Source organism: Ornithorhynchus anatinus, chromosome 18 (genome assembly GCF_004115215.2).
Source record: "Ornithorhynchus anatinus isolate Pmale09 chromosome 18, mOrnAna1.pri.v4, whole genome shotgun sequence".
NCBI lineage: Eukaryota > Metazoa > Chordata > Mammalia > Monotremata > Ornithorhynchidae > Ornithorhynchus > Ornithorhynchus anatinus.
This window is the reverse complement of record NC_041745.1, coordinates 8,215,280-8,232,064: the sequence shown is the minus strand read 5'-3', so window position 1 is coordinate 8,232,064 and position 16,785 is coordinate 8,215,280. Positions and strand designations below refer to the sequence as shown.

General features: G+C 41.5%; 1 protein-coding gene across 1 annotated transcript in view; it reads right to left on the bottom strand.

The window, feature by feature from the left end:
• The window catches only part of TRAPPC10 (trafficking protein particle complex subunit 10), a 61,783-nt gene that overhangs the window by 24,008 nt on the left and 20,990 nt on the right, over nucleotides 1-16,785 (bottom strand). Inside the window, 8 exon segments of the mRNA XM_001512153.3 lie at nucleotides 386-462; nucleotides 2,113-2,227; nucleotides 4,903-5,049; nucleotides 8,956-9,030; nucleotides 9,033-9,232; nucleotides 11,811-11,922; nucleotides 13,402-13,597; nucleotides 15,875-16,071. Of these exon segments, the coding sequence (XP_001512203.2) occupies nucleotides 386-462; nucleotides 2,113-2,227; nucleotides 4,903-5,049; nucleotides 8,956-9,030; nucleotides 9,033-9,232; nucleotides 11,811-11,922; nucleotides 13,402-13,597; nucleotides 15,875-16,071 (1,119 nt within the window).

Sequence of the window (16,785 nt, the reverse complement as noted above, 5' to 3'; positions counted from 1 at the left end):
AGGAGAATATTACTGATGCCTCCTCTGCAGAGCGAGAATAATGGAGGAGGTGGCCAAAGGGGCAGGGCCTTGATCCATCTGGCCACCTGAGCCCACCCAGATCTGCCTAGTGATCACTAGGTCTTTGAAGCTTTAGTGGTTCAAGCTTCCAGACACACACAGAAGGAGACCTACTTAAAATGAGCTTATATAGCCAATTCCTACATCTCTAGAGAAGTAAGCACACTTATCTGGTCTCCATTATTCACAAGCTGTCCAGAAAGCACAACAGCAGGAGGGATCTACTTCCCAACCCCCTCTACTATTGTGAGGTCTTTCCCTCCTCAGGGACTGCTCTGCCTTTCCTGACTAATGTTACATACAATACACTCCAGGCAATACTTACTAAGTAGTGTTTCTCAAAAGCTTCTACTGAGGATAAGGCCTCCTTGAGTTTCTTGTAAGGACTCTGTGCAGTGTTGGCTTAAACAAAAATAAATACGAAGACTTTATTCAGCTTCAATATTTATATCAATCCGAACGTACATTCATACTTCAAATCCCAAATGACTGGACATGTGAAAAACGCTTTACTAGTTCTTTGAAATGAGGTTTTGATGTATTAAACTACCTTTCCCAAATTAAGATAGTGCTTCTTTAGCCAAATCATCTCATTCTACTCTAGAGAAATCCCCATAATAGTGAAACCGCCAGGCCAATTAATTTGGTTGCTTATTAGCTTTTACTTTTCAATTAAATATTAACAAAAAGAATATAAGACTTTTCAAGTAGTCCTTTATTCTTTCAAATGATTTAACACAATAAATCATTCTAGTTAATTAACCACGATGGATTTTTTTTTTAATAACTGAAACAAAGGCTATGCCATATTGCCGGTGAATCGAGGAACAGGCCTATTTAATAGCAGGGCAAGTAATTCCAATATTTGTTTTTCAGTTATGGCAAATCCCAATCTTTGGCTGACTGATGTTTAAAATTGATTAGTAGTATATTTTTGGGCACTTACTGAATTCAGGAGGAATGTACTAACCACCCGGGGGAGTGCAACACAAGTCAAATACACAATCCCTGCCCTCTAGGATTTTAGAACTCCTGCCGCATTCAAATCCCACAGACAATAGCCCCGCCCAGGTTCAAAGCCCTTCTAGAAATCCCAATTCCTCCAACAGGTCTTCCCCAGTTAATTCCCATTTCCTGAGCGGTATCAGCCCAGAAGTCACCCCTGGCACTTACGAACTTATTTTTGCCCTTACTCTTCAGTGGTCCTATTTATTTATACCAGCTATTTATTCTGATTTTTCTACATGTCTGTCTCCCCCAGTCAGGGTGTAAACTGCTTGTGGGCAGGGAACAGGTCTTGTACATCTTTTGTACTTTCCCAAGCACTTAGGACCGTGCAATTACACCCAGAGGGGACTCAATCAACACTGCTGCTATTACTACAACTAATTTCAGTACGGAAAGATGGACAATATGTGCTTCAACAGTGGAATGCATAAATCAGTACATTGCAACTTGTGAGTTAACTCACATTAACACCTGAAAAAGGACAGAATAACTGATCGGAAGAGCAAACACTGGATGCCACTGATGTGCTGCAAGAGTCATTTTCCAAAATCTAACCTAGCCACCCAAAAAAGCTACTGCTTCTCCCAAAGGCAAAAAGATTCTAGGAAATAACAGTCAGTGAGAGAATCTGGCTGAAAGAGTAGCACCAAGAATATCTCAGATGGGATAATAGTATTTTAAATTGACATGGAAAACCAAAAACACCACCAGCAGAACGAACGAACGAGCAGAACAATGTCTGTCCAATGGAAGAAACGTGATTTCTTTTACTTTCCATCACTTCACGATTCTGATCACGGGAGAATTCTGATAATGGAACAGGTTCTAGAACTTCTCTAAATGATCAAAGGCTGCCTGTGGATGTTTTAATATTTCTATTTTTCAAGATCAGGAGAATTTCTGATCTTGAAAAATATTATTATTCTCCCAGAACATAAACTTTTCAAAATGACAATTCCACTTGGGTTTCACTTGCTCCCAAATAGCCTAAACAACTGACAGAAGCTAGCTCCTATACAGAAGAAAAAAATTAACAGTCCATACCTGTCTCTGGGCGTTCAGCTCCCAACCCTGCTAACAGATCAACTGTTCGGTTGAGATCTTCTGAATTGGGTCCTTTTTCTGATACAAGTCCACACAGGTATCCCAGGGACTTTAACTGTTGAGATAAACCCAAGAGAAAGTGGGACTTAGTTCAGTGCTTAGGAGAGTGCTTGACAGGTAGTGAGCGCTTAACAAATACCATTAAAAAAAAGCTGAGCCCTCAGTCACAATCCCAAATAGGCTGAACTCGTAGAAGATCAAAATAAGAAATTCTTGGTTCAAGACAGCCAGTACTCATTCAAAAGTTAATTTTTAGGTGCAGGTTGGGAAGCCAATGTAATGACATTCATCTTTTTCCAACCTGAATGAATGACCCAGACCAGTCATGGTGAGTTACCTCCTCCAGCTCGACTAGTTCCTTTCTAAGAGGACAAATAAATAATCCTGTCCATGTTTTCTGTCCCTCTCTGTTCTTAACTGAGAACTGCTTCAAGTGAACTCTCCCAAGTACTCCAACTGTTCAGAAGAAAATCAAAAAGCACTTCATCTACAAGGAGCAAAAAGGAGTCCTTCTCCTCCCTGTAAGCGGGCCTGATAATTGAAGTTGCAGATGGAAATGGGAATTGTTAAATCCTTGCTCATGCTTAACCCACAGGTCATCAATGGTTTATGCTTGAAAGTAGATTTCATTAAGCTCATCTTTCCTTAAATAGCTACAAGCAGTTACAACCCAGCTTTCCAATTTGACCTCGGCAGCTAATAATTTTGCAAGCCCACCAACTGCTTTTCTTTCATTTGTTCCATTTCACACAACCACCTCATTCACTAATTCATCTTAGTCTCTGCCCTCTCAAGATACATCTTCTAAATCCTAACCACTCTCCACTGGAATTTTTCCAGTTTAAATTACATCTTCGTCAAGATGAAGTATTTTTTTTTTAATTAGGACACTTATTCTTTGTGGGTAGGCTAAGACAAAAATGATAAATTCAGTACTAATGGCTTATTCCTCTCCTTGAAATTGTTTTTTACTAGTCACTCGTTTTCTAAGAGTACGGAGGAGGAACCTGGCCTAGTGGAAAGAACATAGGTCTGGCTTCTAATCCTACTTCGGCCACCTGCCTACTGTTTGACCTTGACTAAATCACTTAACTTTTCTGGGCCTCGGTTCCCTCATCTTTAGAATAGGGATTAAATATCTGTTCTCCCTTCTACTTAACATGTGAGCCCTATGTGGGATCTGATGATCTTTGATCTATACCAGCGCTTACTACAGTGCTTGGCACATAGTACGCGCTGAATAAATACCACAATTATTCAATCAACCAACGGTATTCATTAAGCGCTTATTGCGTGCAGAGCACTGCACTGAAAGCTTGGAAGAGTACAACAGAGTTGGCAGATGCGTTCCCTGGCCTTTAATGACCCCATCCTTTCCGCCTTGGGCGCTTTCCATTCAATCCCCAGGAGCTTCAGAACCATTCAGTCCTGGCTTTGGGACCTGTGCAGCTAACTCAGGGGGCAGGGGAGTGTGTCTCCATTCTGAGCTGGTCCCTCCCATATAGGAAATACATAAGGGCCTTGGCCAACACCATTTAGTTCAGGATCCCTCCCTTCCTAACATGGAGGAAGCAGGGGATGAGGAGGGCTGGAGTCCCACCCCTGGGCCCTCCATAAAGTAAGGGACTCCATTCCAATCACCAGGAGAAAATCCACCAGGACAGCCAGTCACAAGCCTGGAAATGAAATGTCTACGATTTACATTTGGAGATCCGAATTGAATTAGAATTTGAATTGTTTAGAATTGAACCCAAACAGAGTCACACGTTCAGTGTACAAACCCCACCGCAAGCTCTAGACGTGGTCAATCGGGTTATCCATGAAGTGATTCCTGTGGGAGGTCACACCAATGATAACTGTGCGGCAAGAGCAGCAGACATCAAGGATCTCAGGTTGGCGAGTGGTAGCAAAACTACCTAGACTGTGTGCCCCATGTGGGACAGAGAACATGTCCAATCTGAGCTTCTCCAGTGTTCAGAACAGTGCTTGGCATATAGTAAGTGTTTAAACAAATACCTTTAAAAAAAATTAACAAAAAAAAAATCCAGGCATTGGATCCACTTAGCTGGCCTCTCCTATTTATTACATTTGAAACTATAGAGGATGAAAGGGAAACAAGACTGAACCTTTCTATTCTTTCACCTGTCATCACTAAGATAACTGCATTTCCTGCCTGAAACCACAATAAAAAAGCCCCAAGAGGGACACTCCCAAAGAACAGTAAAAGGCACCACCTCATGTTAGGCTTCTGTGAATTGGAGAGAAAACAGAATAGCCCATTCTCTCAGTGCCTAAGGCCACTCCTGAGGAGGAGGAGGTTAGGTAGGGGGGAAAGAGCATTAACTCTTCAAGCCACTACTGACAGTTCTCCCCCACTGGACTGTAAGTTCAGGCTCACATGAGTGGGGCCACCAACTCCTGCAGCAGATAGCCCCCCCCGGCCCCATGACACAGAGACAAACCCTGGCTCTCCAATACAATTTTCACACCAGAATGGCCTTGCTGGGACTTTTATCAGAGCCGAGTTCTAGCCTGTTCTTGGTTAAGTCCAGTACTTGGCCTTACCAAAATCTTTTCTGCTTCAAGGTAAGTCCATTTCCTTCTATTTGGTCTTCAGTTGGTCAATGTCCTCTCAGGGGACCACTCACATGTTCGAACACTTAATCAGCTCCTTAGTTTTGGAGCTAACAATTCCAATTCCTTTCATCTTTTCCCCCAGCAGCTGCATACCTTTTCTGTGGCGTAGCTCCATAAGCCGACAGTGTGGGAGATATTCGAATCCATCTGTGCTCGATCACAGCAACCTTCTATCCTCTGTAGCACCTCCAGACAACTCAGAAACACCCAGCAGTCTAAGGCTCCTGGAGGAACAGAAACCTGAGAGAGGGTATTGGAGTTATTTAGAATTCAGCAAAACTACAGCCTTGAATAATCATTTCAGAAACAATTCAGAAGAGAGAAAACAGGAGGCTAGATTTTCTGCTTCAGCCTTATCTGTTTGGCTTGGGAACCAAACAGCCATATACACATATACTGATACTGAAAGCAAAATGTGCTCTGGCCACTAAAAAAAAAAAAAAAGGGGGGGGCTACATGTATCTCTTGTTGAACGAGGAAGTGGATGACAATGAGGAATTTCTTCACGATAAAATTCTTCAATTGACTATTTAAACAAAATTTGAAAAAGAAACCCCATGGACAGTCAAATTTAAGGTACTGGATTTGCTACTGGTAAGGTACTTGAGTGGGTCATAACCAAGTATATGGCTCAAAAAAGTACAGGTACTTTGTAAAAAACTTGAGCTAATCATTTAACAATTGGGAGATCATGCTGACAAGATTTTTAAAATGACTTACTTTCAGAGAAGAGCTGCAAAGACTTTCTCATTTCAGTCAGGCCATTAAAAGCTAAACATGACAGATGATAAAAAAAAGCATACAGAATGCTGGGAAAATGGGCTGTGTTCAACAACCTTGGCCCAAAAGCCTCAAGTGTACCCAGATTCAAGATAAAAGAAAATGTTCTGGTTCTTTGTTTTTTAAATGAAATTTAACAATACCCAGTGGATCCCATCTTGCATGCGAAAAGTCAAGCTCCAAGATCCTCTTAAAAACAGTCATGAATAGTTACATATTCTAAACCTGATTTTACAGAACATTTGCTTTCAAGGTAAGGTGCTATTTAACTGGCATAGGGTTGCCCCTGATCAATGGGCACTGGGATGAAAAAGCAGCAATCATGCAGGGATGGATACACACTTTTTGCCACCTTTATTTATGGTTTTTGTTACGCGCCTACTATGTGTCAAGCTCTGTTCTAAGCCCTGGGGTAGATGCAAATCAGTTAGATCAGACTCATACATGAGTAAATAAGATGTGCGGTTGTCCAATTCTTCCCACCTAATGCTATAACACTGATTCACAGTGTACGGTAAGGTACACAACCTTACCTTTTTTTAATTAGTACTTGTTACGTGCTTACTATATGCCAGGCACTGTACTATGTGCTGGAGTAGAAACAGGCTAATCAGGTGGTATCATGAAGAGGACCTACCATGCTAATCAATGATATTTATAGAGTGCTTCCGCTGTGCAGAGCTCTGCACTAAATGCTTGGGAGGGACATGGCAGAACTAGAAAAGGTGAAGAGAAGTGCAATCAAAATGATTAGAAGCGAGGAAAGATCAATACAATAGAGCTGGTAGACACGGTTCCTGGCCACAAGGAGCTCACATTAGCAAGAGGAAAAAAGAACAAAAAATACTGCCCATACTGTGGCATATTCTTGAGATGTGGAGGCAGCGTGGCTCAGTGGAAAGAGCACGGGCTTGGGAGTCAGAGGTCATGGGTTCGAATTCCAGCTCCGCCGCTTGTCAGCTGTGTGACTTTGGGCAAGTCACTTAACTTCTCTGTGCCTCAGTGACCTCATCTGTAAAATGGGGGTGAAGACGTGGGACAACCTGAGGACCCTGTATCCCCCAGCGCTTAGAACAGTGCTTTGCACATAGTAAGGGCTTAAGAAATGCCATCATTATTATTATTATTATGAAGGAAATTCATTTCTGAATTTGCAGTCACCACTGTAGATCTTGAAGGGAAACTCACCGCAACCCAGATACCAGTCTCTGTTAAATCTAGCGAATTAAAAACATGGACAAGAGCAAGAGTTGGTAAGGGCTTTGCACCTGTTTCAAATCCAAGAAAGAAGAGAAGGGGGAGGGGAATGCAGGGTGGTGGCAGTTCACCCCTTCCAGAGTCCCCTCATGGTGGTCGTGCAGGGGCAGATGGGTTAGAGAAACAGAGCCAAAAGGTTGCAGTGATTAAGTGACAACCCAGGATTGGTGGCAAAATGAGGATGTACTGGTGTGCCATTCTCTGGGACACAAGCCACACGTTGCCAGGTTGCTAACATCCAGAAGCATGGTGACCGACTAACGATTTAGGAGGATGCTAATGCGGCTGCTATTGTAGAGAACACAATGGGGGCGGGGGGGAGACTTCAAATTTTCTAGGACACAGATAGAAGAGAGAGTGCTAAGTTCACACATTTTTGCGGGTGCGGTTTTTGGGGTTTTTTTTGTAGAATAACAAAACTCTCTTTTCTGATAGTCAGATCTCTCATAATGGGTGCTCCTCTGAGCAATTTGCACCGAACAAACTTCCACCTAGATGCAGTATACTACTGCTGGGATGGCAGTATTCCTTAAGATATAAAAAAGCACAGAGGGGATCCAGCTTCACTATCTCCCCAACGGAACACTGTGGGACAGAAGCCTTCGGAACTGTTTGAAAAATGCGAAGGTCGGCACACTTGGTCAGCGACTGTGCAGGGAGCGTCACTGAAGAGGAGGCTGAGTATAGATTCAACCCAGTTTAAACCAGAGATGATATCCTCCCCTCGCGTTCAGCACAAGGGTTTTTTTCGCCACCTCGTAAGGGACACGGCAGAAGTAGAAAAGGTGCAGAGAAGTGCAATGAAAATGATTAGGAGCAAGGAAAGATTACCAGGAAAGATTAAGATGACTGAGATAATCTCATTTGGAAAGAAAAGCAGGAGCGAAAACTGTGGAAGAGGATGTATAAAAAAAATCTGATGGTTCAAGAAAGGCACTCAATATCTTGGTCCTTTGGAGTTGGAGGAAACAAAAAGCTTTAAAAGCCAGATTCTAGATGGATAATTAGAAAACCCATATCATGAAAAGTTAATGTGACTCTGGATCCTATTGAGAAAATGGGTTTATTAAATTTGTAAATTTTAGCCAAGTTTAAAAGGTCCATAGTGCCTTGTCACTAGGCTTAAGACCTACAGAATTGGCTGAAATCATCAAGAATTCTCCCATCTCTCTAATGCCGTTCCTTAGCTGAGGTTACAATAGGTGCGGTTCAATGGTGACCTTGGGAAAATCACTTAACTATGTGCCTCAGTTACCTCATCTGTCAAATGGGGATTCAGACTTTGAGCCCTATGTGGGACATGGGCTGTGTCCAATCTGATTGCGTTGCATCTACCCCAATGCTTAGAACAATGCCTGGCATACAGTTAAGTGCTTAACAAATACCATAAAAAAAGGATTAAGACTGTGAGTCCTAAGTAGGTCAGGGACCGTGTCCAACCAGATTAGCTGTATCTACCCCAGCACTTAGTAAAGTGCCTGGCACATAGTAATCTCGTAACAAATACCATTAAAAAAACCACTTTAAAAAAAACAACCAGTCACAATCTCTCCCATTTTTTTTGCCCATATGCCAACACAAACACCTTACATGAGTAATATCTGTGACTTGTTACAGAATAGCCCAGGGATGTGTTGTATATACAACAATTAGCTCCAAAGTATGTACGAATAGGTAATCTAGCAAGTCAAGTATAAAGGACCTGATCAGAAGACAAACTATTCCAAACAAAATTGTACCACTTTACTCCCTTATGAACAGAATATATATCTATGATTCTATTTATCCATTTTGATGGAATTGATGCCTATTTGCTTTGTTTTGTTGTCTGTCTCCCCCTTCTAGACTGTGAGCCCTTAGTTAGGTAGGGGTTGTCTCTATCTGTTGCCGAATTGTACTTTCCAAGAACTTAGTAAAGTGCTGTGCACACAATAAGCACTCAGTAAATACGACAATGAATGAAAGTAACTTTTTAAAATGATAGCTCGGAAAAGATTTTTAAAAAGAAATCAGACCAGTAATTAGGAATTTGTGCCATATAAAAAAGGTTAACAGTAGCTTATATGTCTTGGTCCATGCAGATATTTGGGCCATCAACAGTACACTCACTTCCAGCAGCTTGAGCTCCTGTACACAGTTATGAAGGAGTTCCAGCCGAGCTGACGTGCCAGTTTCTGGTCAGTGCGGCGTTGAGACACCTCCCAAGGCCGCTGCAAGAAGATAAGCAACGTGCACTGGCGAGAAAACAGATAACTCCGTAGGTCGAGCAGGGTGGCTTCTTGGCTCTGGATCAACTCCCGTTTCTCCATATCTATTGGTTTCCGTAGGATCAGTCCATTCCAACTCTTCACTGGCTGACAGAAAAATGTCAGCCACTTTGCACCATCTTAAAAAAAAAACACATGTGCAGAATAAAGGGGACAACACATTTCCTGGGATTATTCCATTGAGATATTTTTTGTCAACCCCATCCGAAGGGTCTCCCAGGTAGCATTCTCATTTGGGTCCATGAAAATAGTGCCATTCCCTGGTTAGTACCTTTAAACACAACATACAAAAAGAGTTTAGGTGAAATTTCCAGGACCTGCCCCTTCCTTTCCTTCCCAACGGTCCCACGTTCATCCAGACCATTGCCATAATCCAAACTGAGTATGGCATTAGCCTCCTCACTGACCTCCCTGCTTCCAGCTTCATCCCACTTCAGTCCATACTTCACTCTGCTCTGCCCATCATTTGTTTAAAATGTTGTTCTGCCTAGGTCTCCTATTCCTGAAGAACTTTCAAGGATATATATATATACCAATAATAAAAGATTCTGAATTAGATTTTGGGGGTTTGATGTTAAAAAGGTACACCGGTAACTAGGACTTTATCTTAAATAAAAAGTTTACGTATAATATTCAAAGTGGCTTGCTTCCTATTCAGCAAAAAGTCATCTCATGCTAATACACTATAGATGTGTACGCAAATACATCTGCCATTAAAAGATCTGCCATTCTCTATGCTAAACTGAAGTAGGTTCTAATCATGGGGTTGGCCCAGTGGGAAACAGGTTTGGGAGTCAGGTGCAAGTCTCAGCTCCACGACTGGCCACTGAACTTGGGCAAGTCACTATTCCTCGGTTTTCTTGTCTGCAAAATGGGGATAAGAACGTGGAGTCCTGTAGGACCAAACGTGTCTGACCTCTAAATCTTGTATCTGCCCACGCGTTAGCACATAGCAAACACTTTATAAACAACCTTATTCTCCTTCAGTCAGTCAAACTATTTCTAAGGGAGAAGGGAAGTATTTAAGCCAAGATGAACTTTGCAACTTATCTTGAAGTGGGAGTACTGAATGAAATACTGGCTTTAAAATTCAATACCCTTAAAGGAACAGGGTTATAATGATTGGTGTAGACTGTTAAGAGAAAGAGTGATAAAAGAAGTTAGTTTCCCACAGCAAATAAAGTGAATTGATACATTTATATGAGCCAAATAATTGACAAACCAAATAATGCTTAGTGATAACACGATCACTGCATGATCAAATAGCAATCTAAGTATGTGTTAATAAAAGACTTTGAATGGGATTTTTTTATATTAACATCTCTAAATATTGAGTTTTCCAAGTGTTATCTTTCAAATCTTTTTTGGCAAAAAGGTGTCATTACTCTAATGCAAAACAGAACCACAGCTATTGAAATGAGATTTGGATCTCTCCATTCAAGTCAATTAAAAGCATTTCAAGGGTTGAGTGGTAGTCGAGGAGGCAGAATGTGAAGGGAAAGAGGTGATTGGCCAATGAAACTTGGCTTGTGCTAAAAACACCAGAGCTCAATCAACTGTACTAAGCACTTGGGAGGTACAATTTAACATTATACCCGAGTTGGTAGACACACTCCCTACCCATGAGTTTCCAGTCTAGCTTACTGTGAAATGGGACAAAGTTCTAAGATGTGCTGGGATTGACACTCAATAGTGCTACTGTGACAGAGGGCTAAATGGAGAGTGTTCTAGCAGGAGACCTCTGTTCACAAATAAACAAAAATACATCAATAAGCTGTACTCATATTAGAGCCCAAACTGCCCCAGCTGAGAGCATACGCCTTTCTAAAAAGAAATTCCAATGAAAAATAAAAACAAAATATAAAAATAGCTCTAGGGGAACAGAATTCCACCTCCTCAGCTTTCAACACTACTAAGTCTTCATTTTTTTTATGTGAATTTATTCATGTCAACTCAAGTTCATTCATTCAATAGTATTTATTGAGCGCTTACTATGTGCAGAGCACTGTACTAAGCGCTTGGGATGAACAAGTCGGCAACAGATAGAGACAGTCCCTGCCGTTTGACGGGCTTACAGTCTAATCGGGGAATTTACCACTTAACATTAAAAGATGACCCTGCCCTGATTAATGGGCTAACGAGGCAGAGGGGGTCATTTCCGTAATGATGTCAGGACTACCACCTGCAACTTTAGGTGGGCAGGCGGGCAGATGAGGGGGGCGGGGGGGCAACCCTGAGGGTGGTCAAACTGACTGAGCAACTGCAGGACGCAGAGCCCCAAACTGGGCACTTATGAACAGATGAGAGAAGGAAGAGACATGGCCCCCATGCTGGAGGAGCTTTACCCTGGCAGCTACTGGGCTTTGCACTTAATACAGTGCTCTGCACACGGCAAGTGCTCGATAAATACCGCTGACTGATTTGCTGCTTCCTTGAATGTAGCTTTGCACTCGTGCAGAGCCTGATTTGAAAACCTAAATGAGGAACTGGGTTCCACCAGTCTCAGATTATTTCCCAATGCTTAATATAGCCACTTCGTCAAGGCAGTGGTCTTTTTCCATGACTCCACAGATAGCGGGGAAGGTGACCTCTGGGAGGGCTTTCACAACAGCTGAAAGCCCTCTTCAGAACAGGAAAAGGTGAACGAGCCATGCTCAAAAATGTTTTCTTGAATTGCCTCTGATCAAAATCACTTACCCCCAGCACCAAAGTTGACCACATATTGAGAGAAGAGGGCATCCAGTTCATCATATTGCACCAGGGCATCTTCAAACTGCTGCAGCATCTCAAAGACAAAGGCCAGTTCCTCCTTTTATACCCCAAGGCAAAAAAAAGACATGAAGTCAACTGAGTTTTGTTTTTGTAACTCGCACCTGATTTTGTTGATGAAAGGATGACTTCATTCAATTGTATTTATTGAGCGCTTTCTGTGTACTAAGTGCTTGAGAGAGTACAATATAACAATTAACAGAAACATTTCCTGCCCACAATAAGCTTACAGTCTAGAAGGAACTCTGATGGCTCTGGCAGGCCCTTTCACAACTCAGCTACACCTCGGTCCTGCTTGGTGAGATTCAGCAGGGGGCAAAGACATCCCTCTGCTGTTCTACGCCACCTCTACAAGGCTCCTTCCTTTGGTGTTCTCCTTCCCCAAAAAATTCCTGGAAACACCAACACTCATTTGCTAATTACCCTCAAGTGAAGAATGAAGAAACAAGCCAGGTGGGCAAGTGCTCGCTTAAACTAAATAATTCAAGATAACTTTTTCCATCCAAAGGCCCTTAGCAAGAAGGATTCTGATTCATGTTAAAAGGGGTGAGGCATGAGAAATGTCAACTACACCTGAGTCCAGTTGTACTGAGGTTTTCTGGAAAGCATCTACGAATCATTTTAAATTAACTATCAATCCACCTGGTGTCCTTAAACGTGCTTCTCTTCCCGAAAGCACACTTATCTATCTCATTCTGATTCAAGGGATCAAATAAAAATAGGCCCTCTCTCAAACTGATGAAATCTTTGTTCTCAAGAGATCGGGGACTTATATGAGCTTCCTTTTTCTTAACTGATTATAGCTTTCTCCTCAGTCTTGGCATGAAAGGTGAGCTTTTCCCAAAATGAAACCGAATATAAACACCCTTCACTTTACACACAAAACAGGGTGCCCCTTTAAAGAATGCTTCCTGGTGAAGAGACTGACTTTTCTTCTGAGGACACCAAGAATAAATGGTGAGTAAAAAATGTCTAGCGCTTGCAGTTATATTGCCTAGAAATTTTAACTAAAACCAATGTTTATCATGGCCAGATTTAGCTACAGACAAAAAATACCAAAAGGGAGCTATAACTTAATATAACTGGGAACACCTAATACCGTAGTTCACTTGCCCAAAAAAAGCATTCATGTCTATGTTAGTCTAACTGAAAGGCTAATAAAACCTAATCCAAAACCACGATTAAAACAGCCATGTGACCAGTTGCAAGTAAGGCTAGGATCCAACCCCTGAAAACAACACAAGAATTATATACCTTAGAGATCACAACTGATCTTGGGCTAAGAAGCTAACAAAGTTATGAGGACAGAAAATCTACTATTTCTTAACATAAATAAAAAAGAAAGAGGAAGAACAAGAAAGGGAGAGAACAAGAATGAGAAAGAGCAAAAGAGAGAGAATGAGAGCATGAGATAGAGACAGTGACAGCAAGAATGAGAGAGAAAGAAAAGTTTCCTAGAAACCACAATCTTCTTACTTGAGGAGATAAGCAAAGGTTCATCCTGTATCTAGCCACAAACCTGAACCATGAAATATTCACAAAAGCTCCAGCCTGGCTCAGTCCTCTTCTCTCTCAAAGTTCTCATGTCGTCCTCAAACTTGCCTAAGTTTTTGGTAAAAGACATGAGAAGCAAGGTCCTGAGTTTGGTCAGGAAGGCATTCCAGGATTCCTGAGTACGGGAAGAGTCCTTCAAGGGATCAGAGAGTACCACACACCTGCAAAACACATTAAATAAAGTAACAACCGAGAAATAGTCTCACTTTAAGTACGCAGGCCTTTCTTTACCATTTTCCAGGGGTCTAGGAGTTTTTTTTGAGAAAGATTTAACAAAAATAATAATAATGGTATTTCTTAAGCGCTTACTGTGTGCCAAGCACTATTCTAAGCTCTGAGGTAGATACAAGGTAATCAGATTATCCCTCATGGGCTCACAGTTTTAATCCCCATTTTATAGATGAGGAAACTGAGGCACAGGCAAGTTAAGTGACTTGCCCATGGTCACACAGCAGGCAAGTGGTGGAACCGGGATTAGAACCCATATCCTCTGACTCCCAAGCTCATGCTCTTTCCATTAAGCTGCGCTGTTCCACCAAAGGTGTCCTAAGAAAGTCATTATCGCAGACAATGAAGTGATGGAATATTATGCAGGTGGGAGCAGTTACAAATTATTTCACAATAATCCAAAAAAGCTCCCAAAATCATTAATGTTGCATTTGTAGAGCCAATGAATATTGTGATTAGACTAACACTCCATCCTAAATTTATATCCCGAAACAGATTTCCTGGAAATACCTTGAATTGGCATCCACAGGCAAACCCTTCAAATGGCTATTGGAAAGTGTAAATTTTGTTATATTAACTACAAAGGGACAGCCCATGAACACAATCTGTCTCCAAAAGACCAAAAGTCCCAATTTCCAGGCAAAAGAACAATCCAAAAACCTCTCCGTAATTCATGGTAACAGCAAAAGGAGGAGAAAATGTAGATTTATTTGACTCTAATATACCCATATATTGATACCCACACAGGACAGAGGATTCAGAGTGGCCATCCCATGAAAGACAGACTGTCTCTACATCACCTCAATGTTTCTCTCTGAGCAGCTACAGGGCAATCTTCAAGAACTGCCCTATCATGACTCATTCTAGATAAATGGGATCTTACTTGATCACTATCAATGAAAAGGAAAAATCAGATAACGTTTTACTGTAGAGACTCTGTCAAATTAGACATTTAGATCATTTCTAGGGTTACTGGGGCTTTGGTAAACCAAAAAAACCCAAAACACAACAGTCTTAGGTAAAAACATTTGGAGATTAAACTCCCTCATTTAACCCCACTTCTCGATTTTCCAACTCCATCCTTACGAGGCAGACATGCCCATGCATGGGATGGAAATATTTCCCCTCACAAGCTGGGCAATACTCACTCCCATATTTACATGAGAGTTTTTATTCCAATAGTAATAGTAATACTATTCATTAGCACCCACTGTAGGCAAAACACTAAACTGACAGCTGGGAAATAAATAAACTGGTGTGAATTATTCATGGTCCCTCTCCCCCTAAGGGGCTCCCAACTTAAGAATAAGAGGGCTTGAAGTGGATGGGGATTCAAAAGAAAGAAGAAAACACAAAAGCAATATGTGAGGCAAGGACAGAGAAGTAGGTAGGGCATTGTGGCAGAGCTTCAGACGCCTCATCGTTTGGTCCATCAGTCTCCAAATCCTTAACTGTGGCCTTCCAAATGTTCTCAAAGTTGAGAAGATCCCATACTTGTGGTGGGGTGGAGGGAGGGGATGTTTCCTCTCCCTTGGAGCTGGAGCAGAGATGGATGGGAGCCCCAGTGGCCCGAGGCTGAGTAGCCAGTAAAGCAATAGAGGAAGCTGAAAAGCACTCTCACCTCAAAATTAATACTGAGGACCCTCAGCACTTCCAGGCCATCATTTCGGAGCAAGTGGAAAGAACTATATTTCTAAGCCTATAAAACTTGGTTATAAAATGATCATCCAACCCCCTGCAGGAGAAAGGATTTACCTTGTTATTCTTTAATCTGGAACTTCAAACCAAATTTGCAAGATGTGAGATGAGCATCTCTAACCAGAACTTTAGTCTGGTTAAATTTCAGGGAAGAAGCATGGTCTAGAAGATAAAGCAAGGAGCCACAGGACCTGGGTTCTAGTCCCAGCTCTGCCACTTATTGCTGTGTGACCTTGTGTAAGACACTTAACTCTGAGCCTCCGTTTCCCCAACTGCAAAATGGGGGTTCAACCCTTTCTCCCTCTTACTTAGACTGTGAGCCCCATGTGGGACAGGGACTATCTGGCCTGATTAACTTTTAACTACCATTTAGAACAGCACTTAATACCATAAAAACAAACACACTCACTTGAGTCATCCTTTCTACAATTTCTGAGAGAGAGGACCAGAAACCATCTAAAATGAGCTACTCTTGCATTAACAGAAAAAGTTAGGATTAGGAAGCCTCTTACCTGTCACTCTGTTTATTACAAAAATCATTTCTTATCTTGTCTACAATGGATGTACGGGGAAGAATATTGGTTTTGTTTTTTTTCTTGGCATCACTTTCGACTACCACAATTAACCAATCCACAGAGCTATGGGCTTTCAGAACGTTCTGCCATTTGGTGATGTCATCTTTTACTGTGGCTTTATAGACTTCAGTGTCCTAGAAAATAAATTACGAGTCACTGACAAGGCCAATCAAGTTAAATTCCTTTAAGATTTTTCAAATTCCAATTATAGCAGATAAATTATCCAACAATGAATACCTTCAAGAATCAGTTCAAAAATACCTGCATTTACGGCTCTGTAAGCTTAACAACAAAAAAATCTAAGAACATTTATCCTTTCTACAGTTAGGTTATTTACCTGCTTGGAGCCTGGACAAATGACCACAAAATGCCCTTTCCATTTATTATTCTATGAGTAATAAACCATTTATGTTGCACTTTTGTTGCAATTTCCTCGGATTAAAAAAAAAAAGCCAACAGTCAATTCTCCAAAACCTCATGGGTCTTCACTACATGTTTTGGTTCGAACCCTCTGTCTAATCTAACTTTTATCTACCTTGGTGCTTAGATCAGTGTATGACACAAGGTAAGTGCTTTAATATCATAAGAAAAAAAAATTAGGGAATGTTCTTTGAACAATGCCCACCAGCTTGGGTAGAAGAGGATCTTATGTAGGAAAAAAATGGTTGGACATAAGGTTGCAGCCGTCAGCCACTGCGAAGCAAATTGTCCCTGATGGAGAGTTCTTCAAGAACTCAACTCTTGCGCCCTCAGAGAACTGATAATGCAGGAGTTAACATTTTTGCAAGCCTATTTTCATTGCAAGAAAATAGAGAAGCAGCATGGTCTAGTGGATAACAGCACAGGCC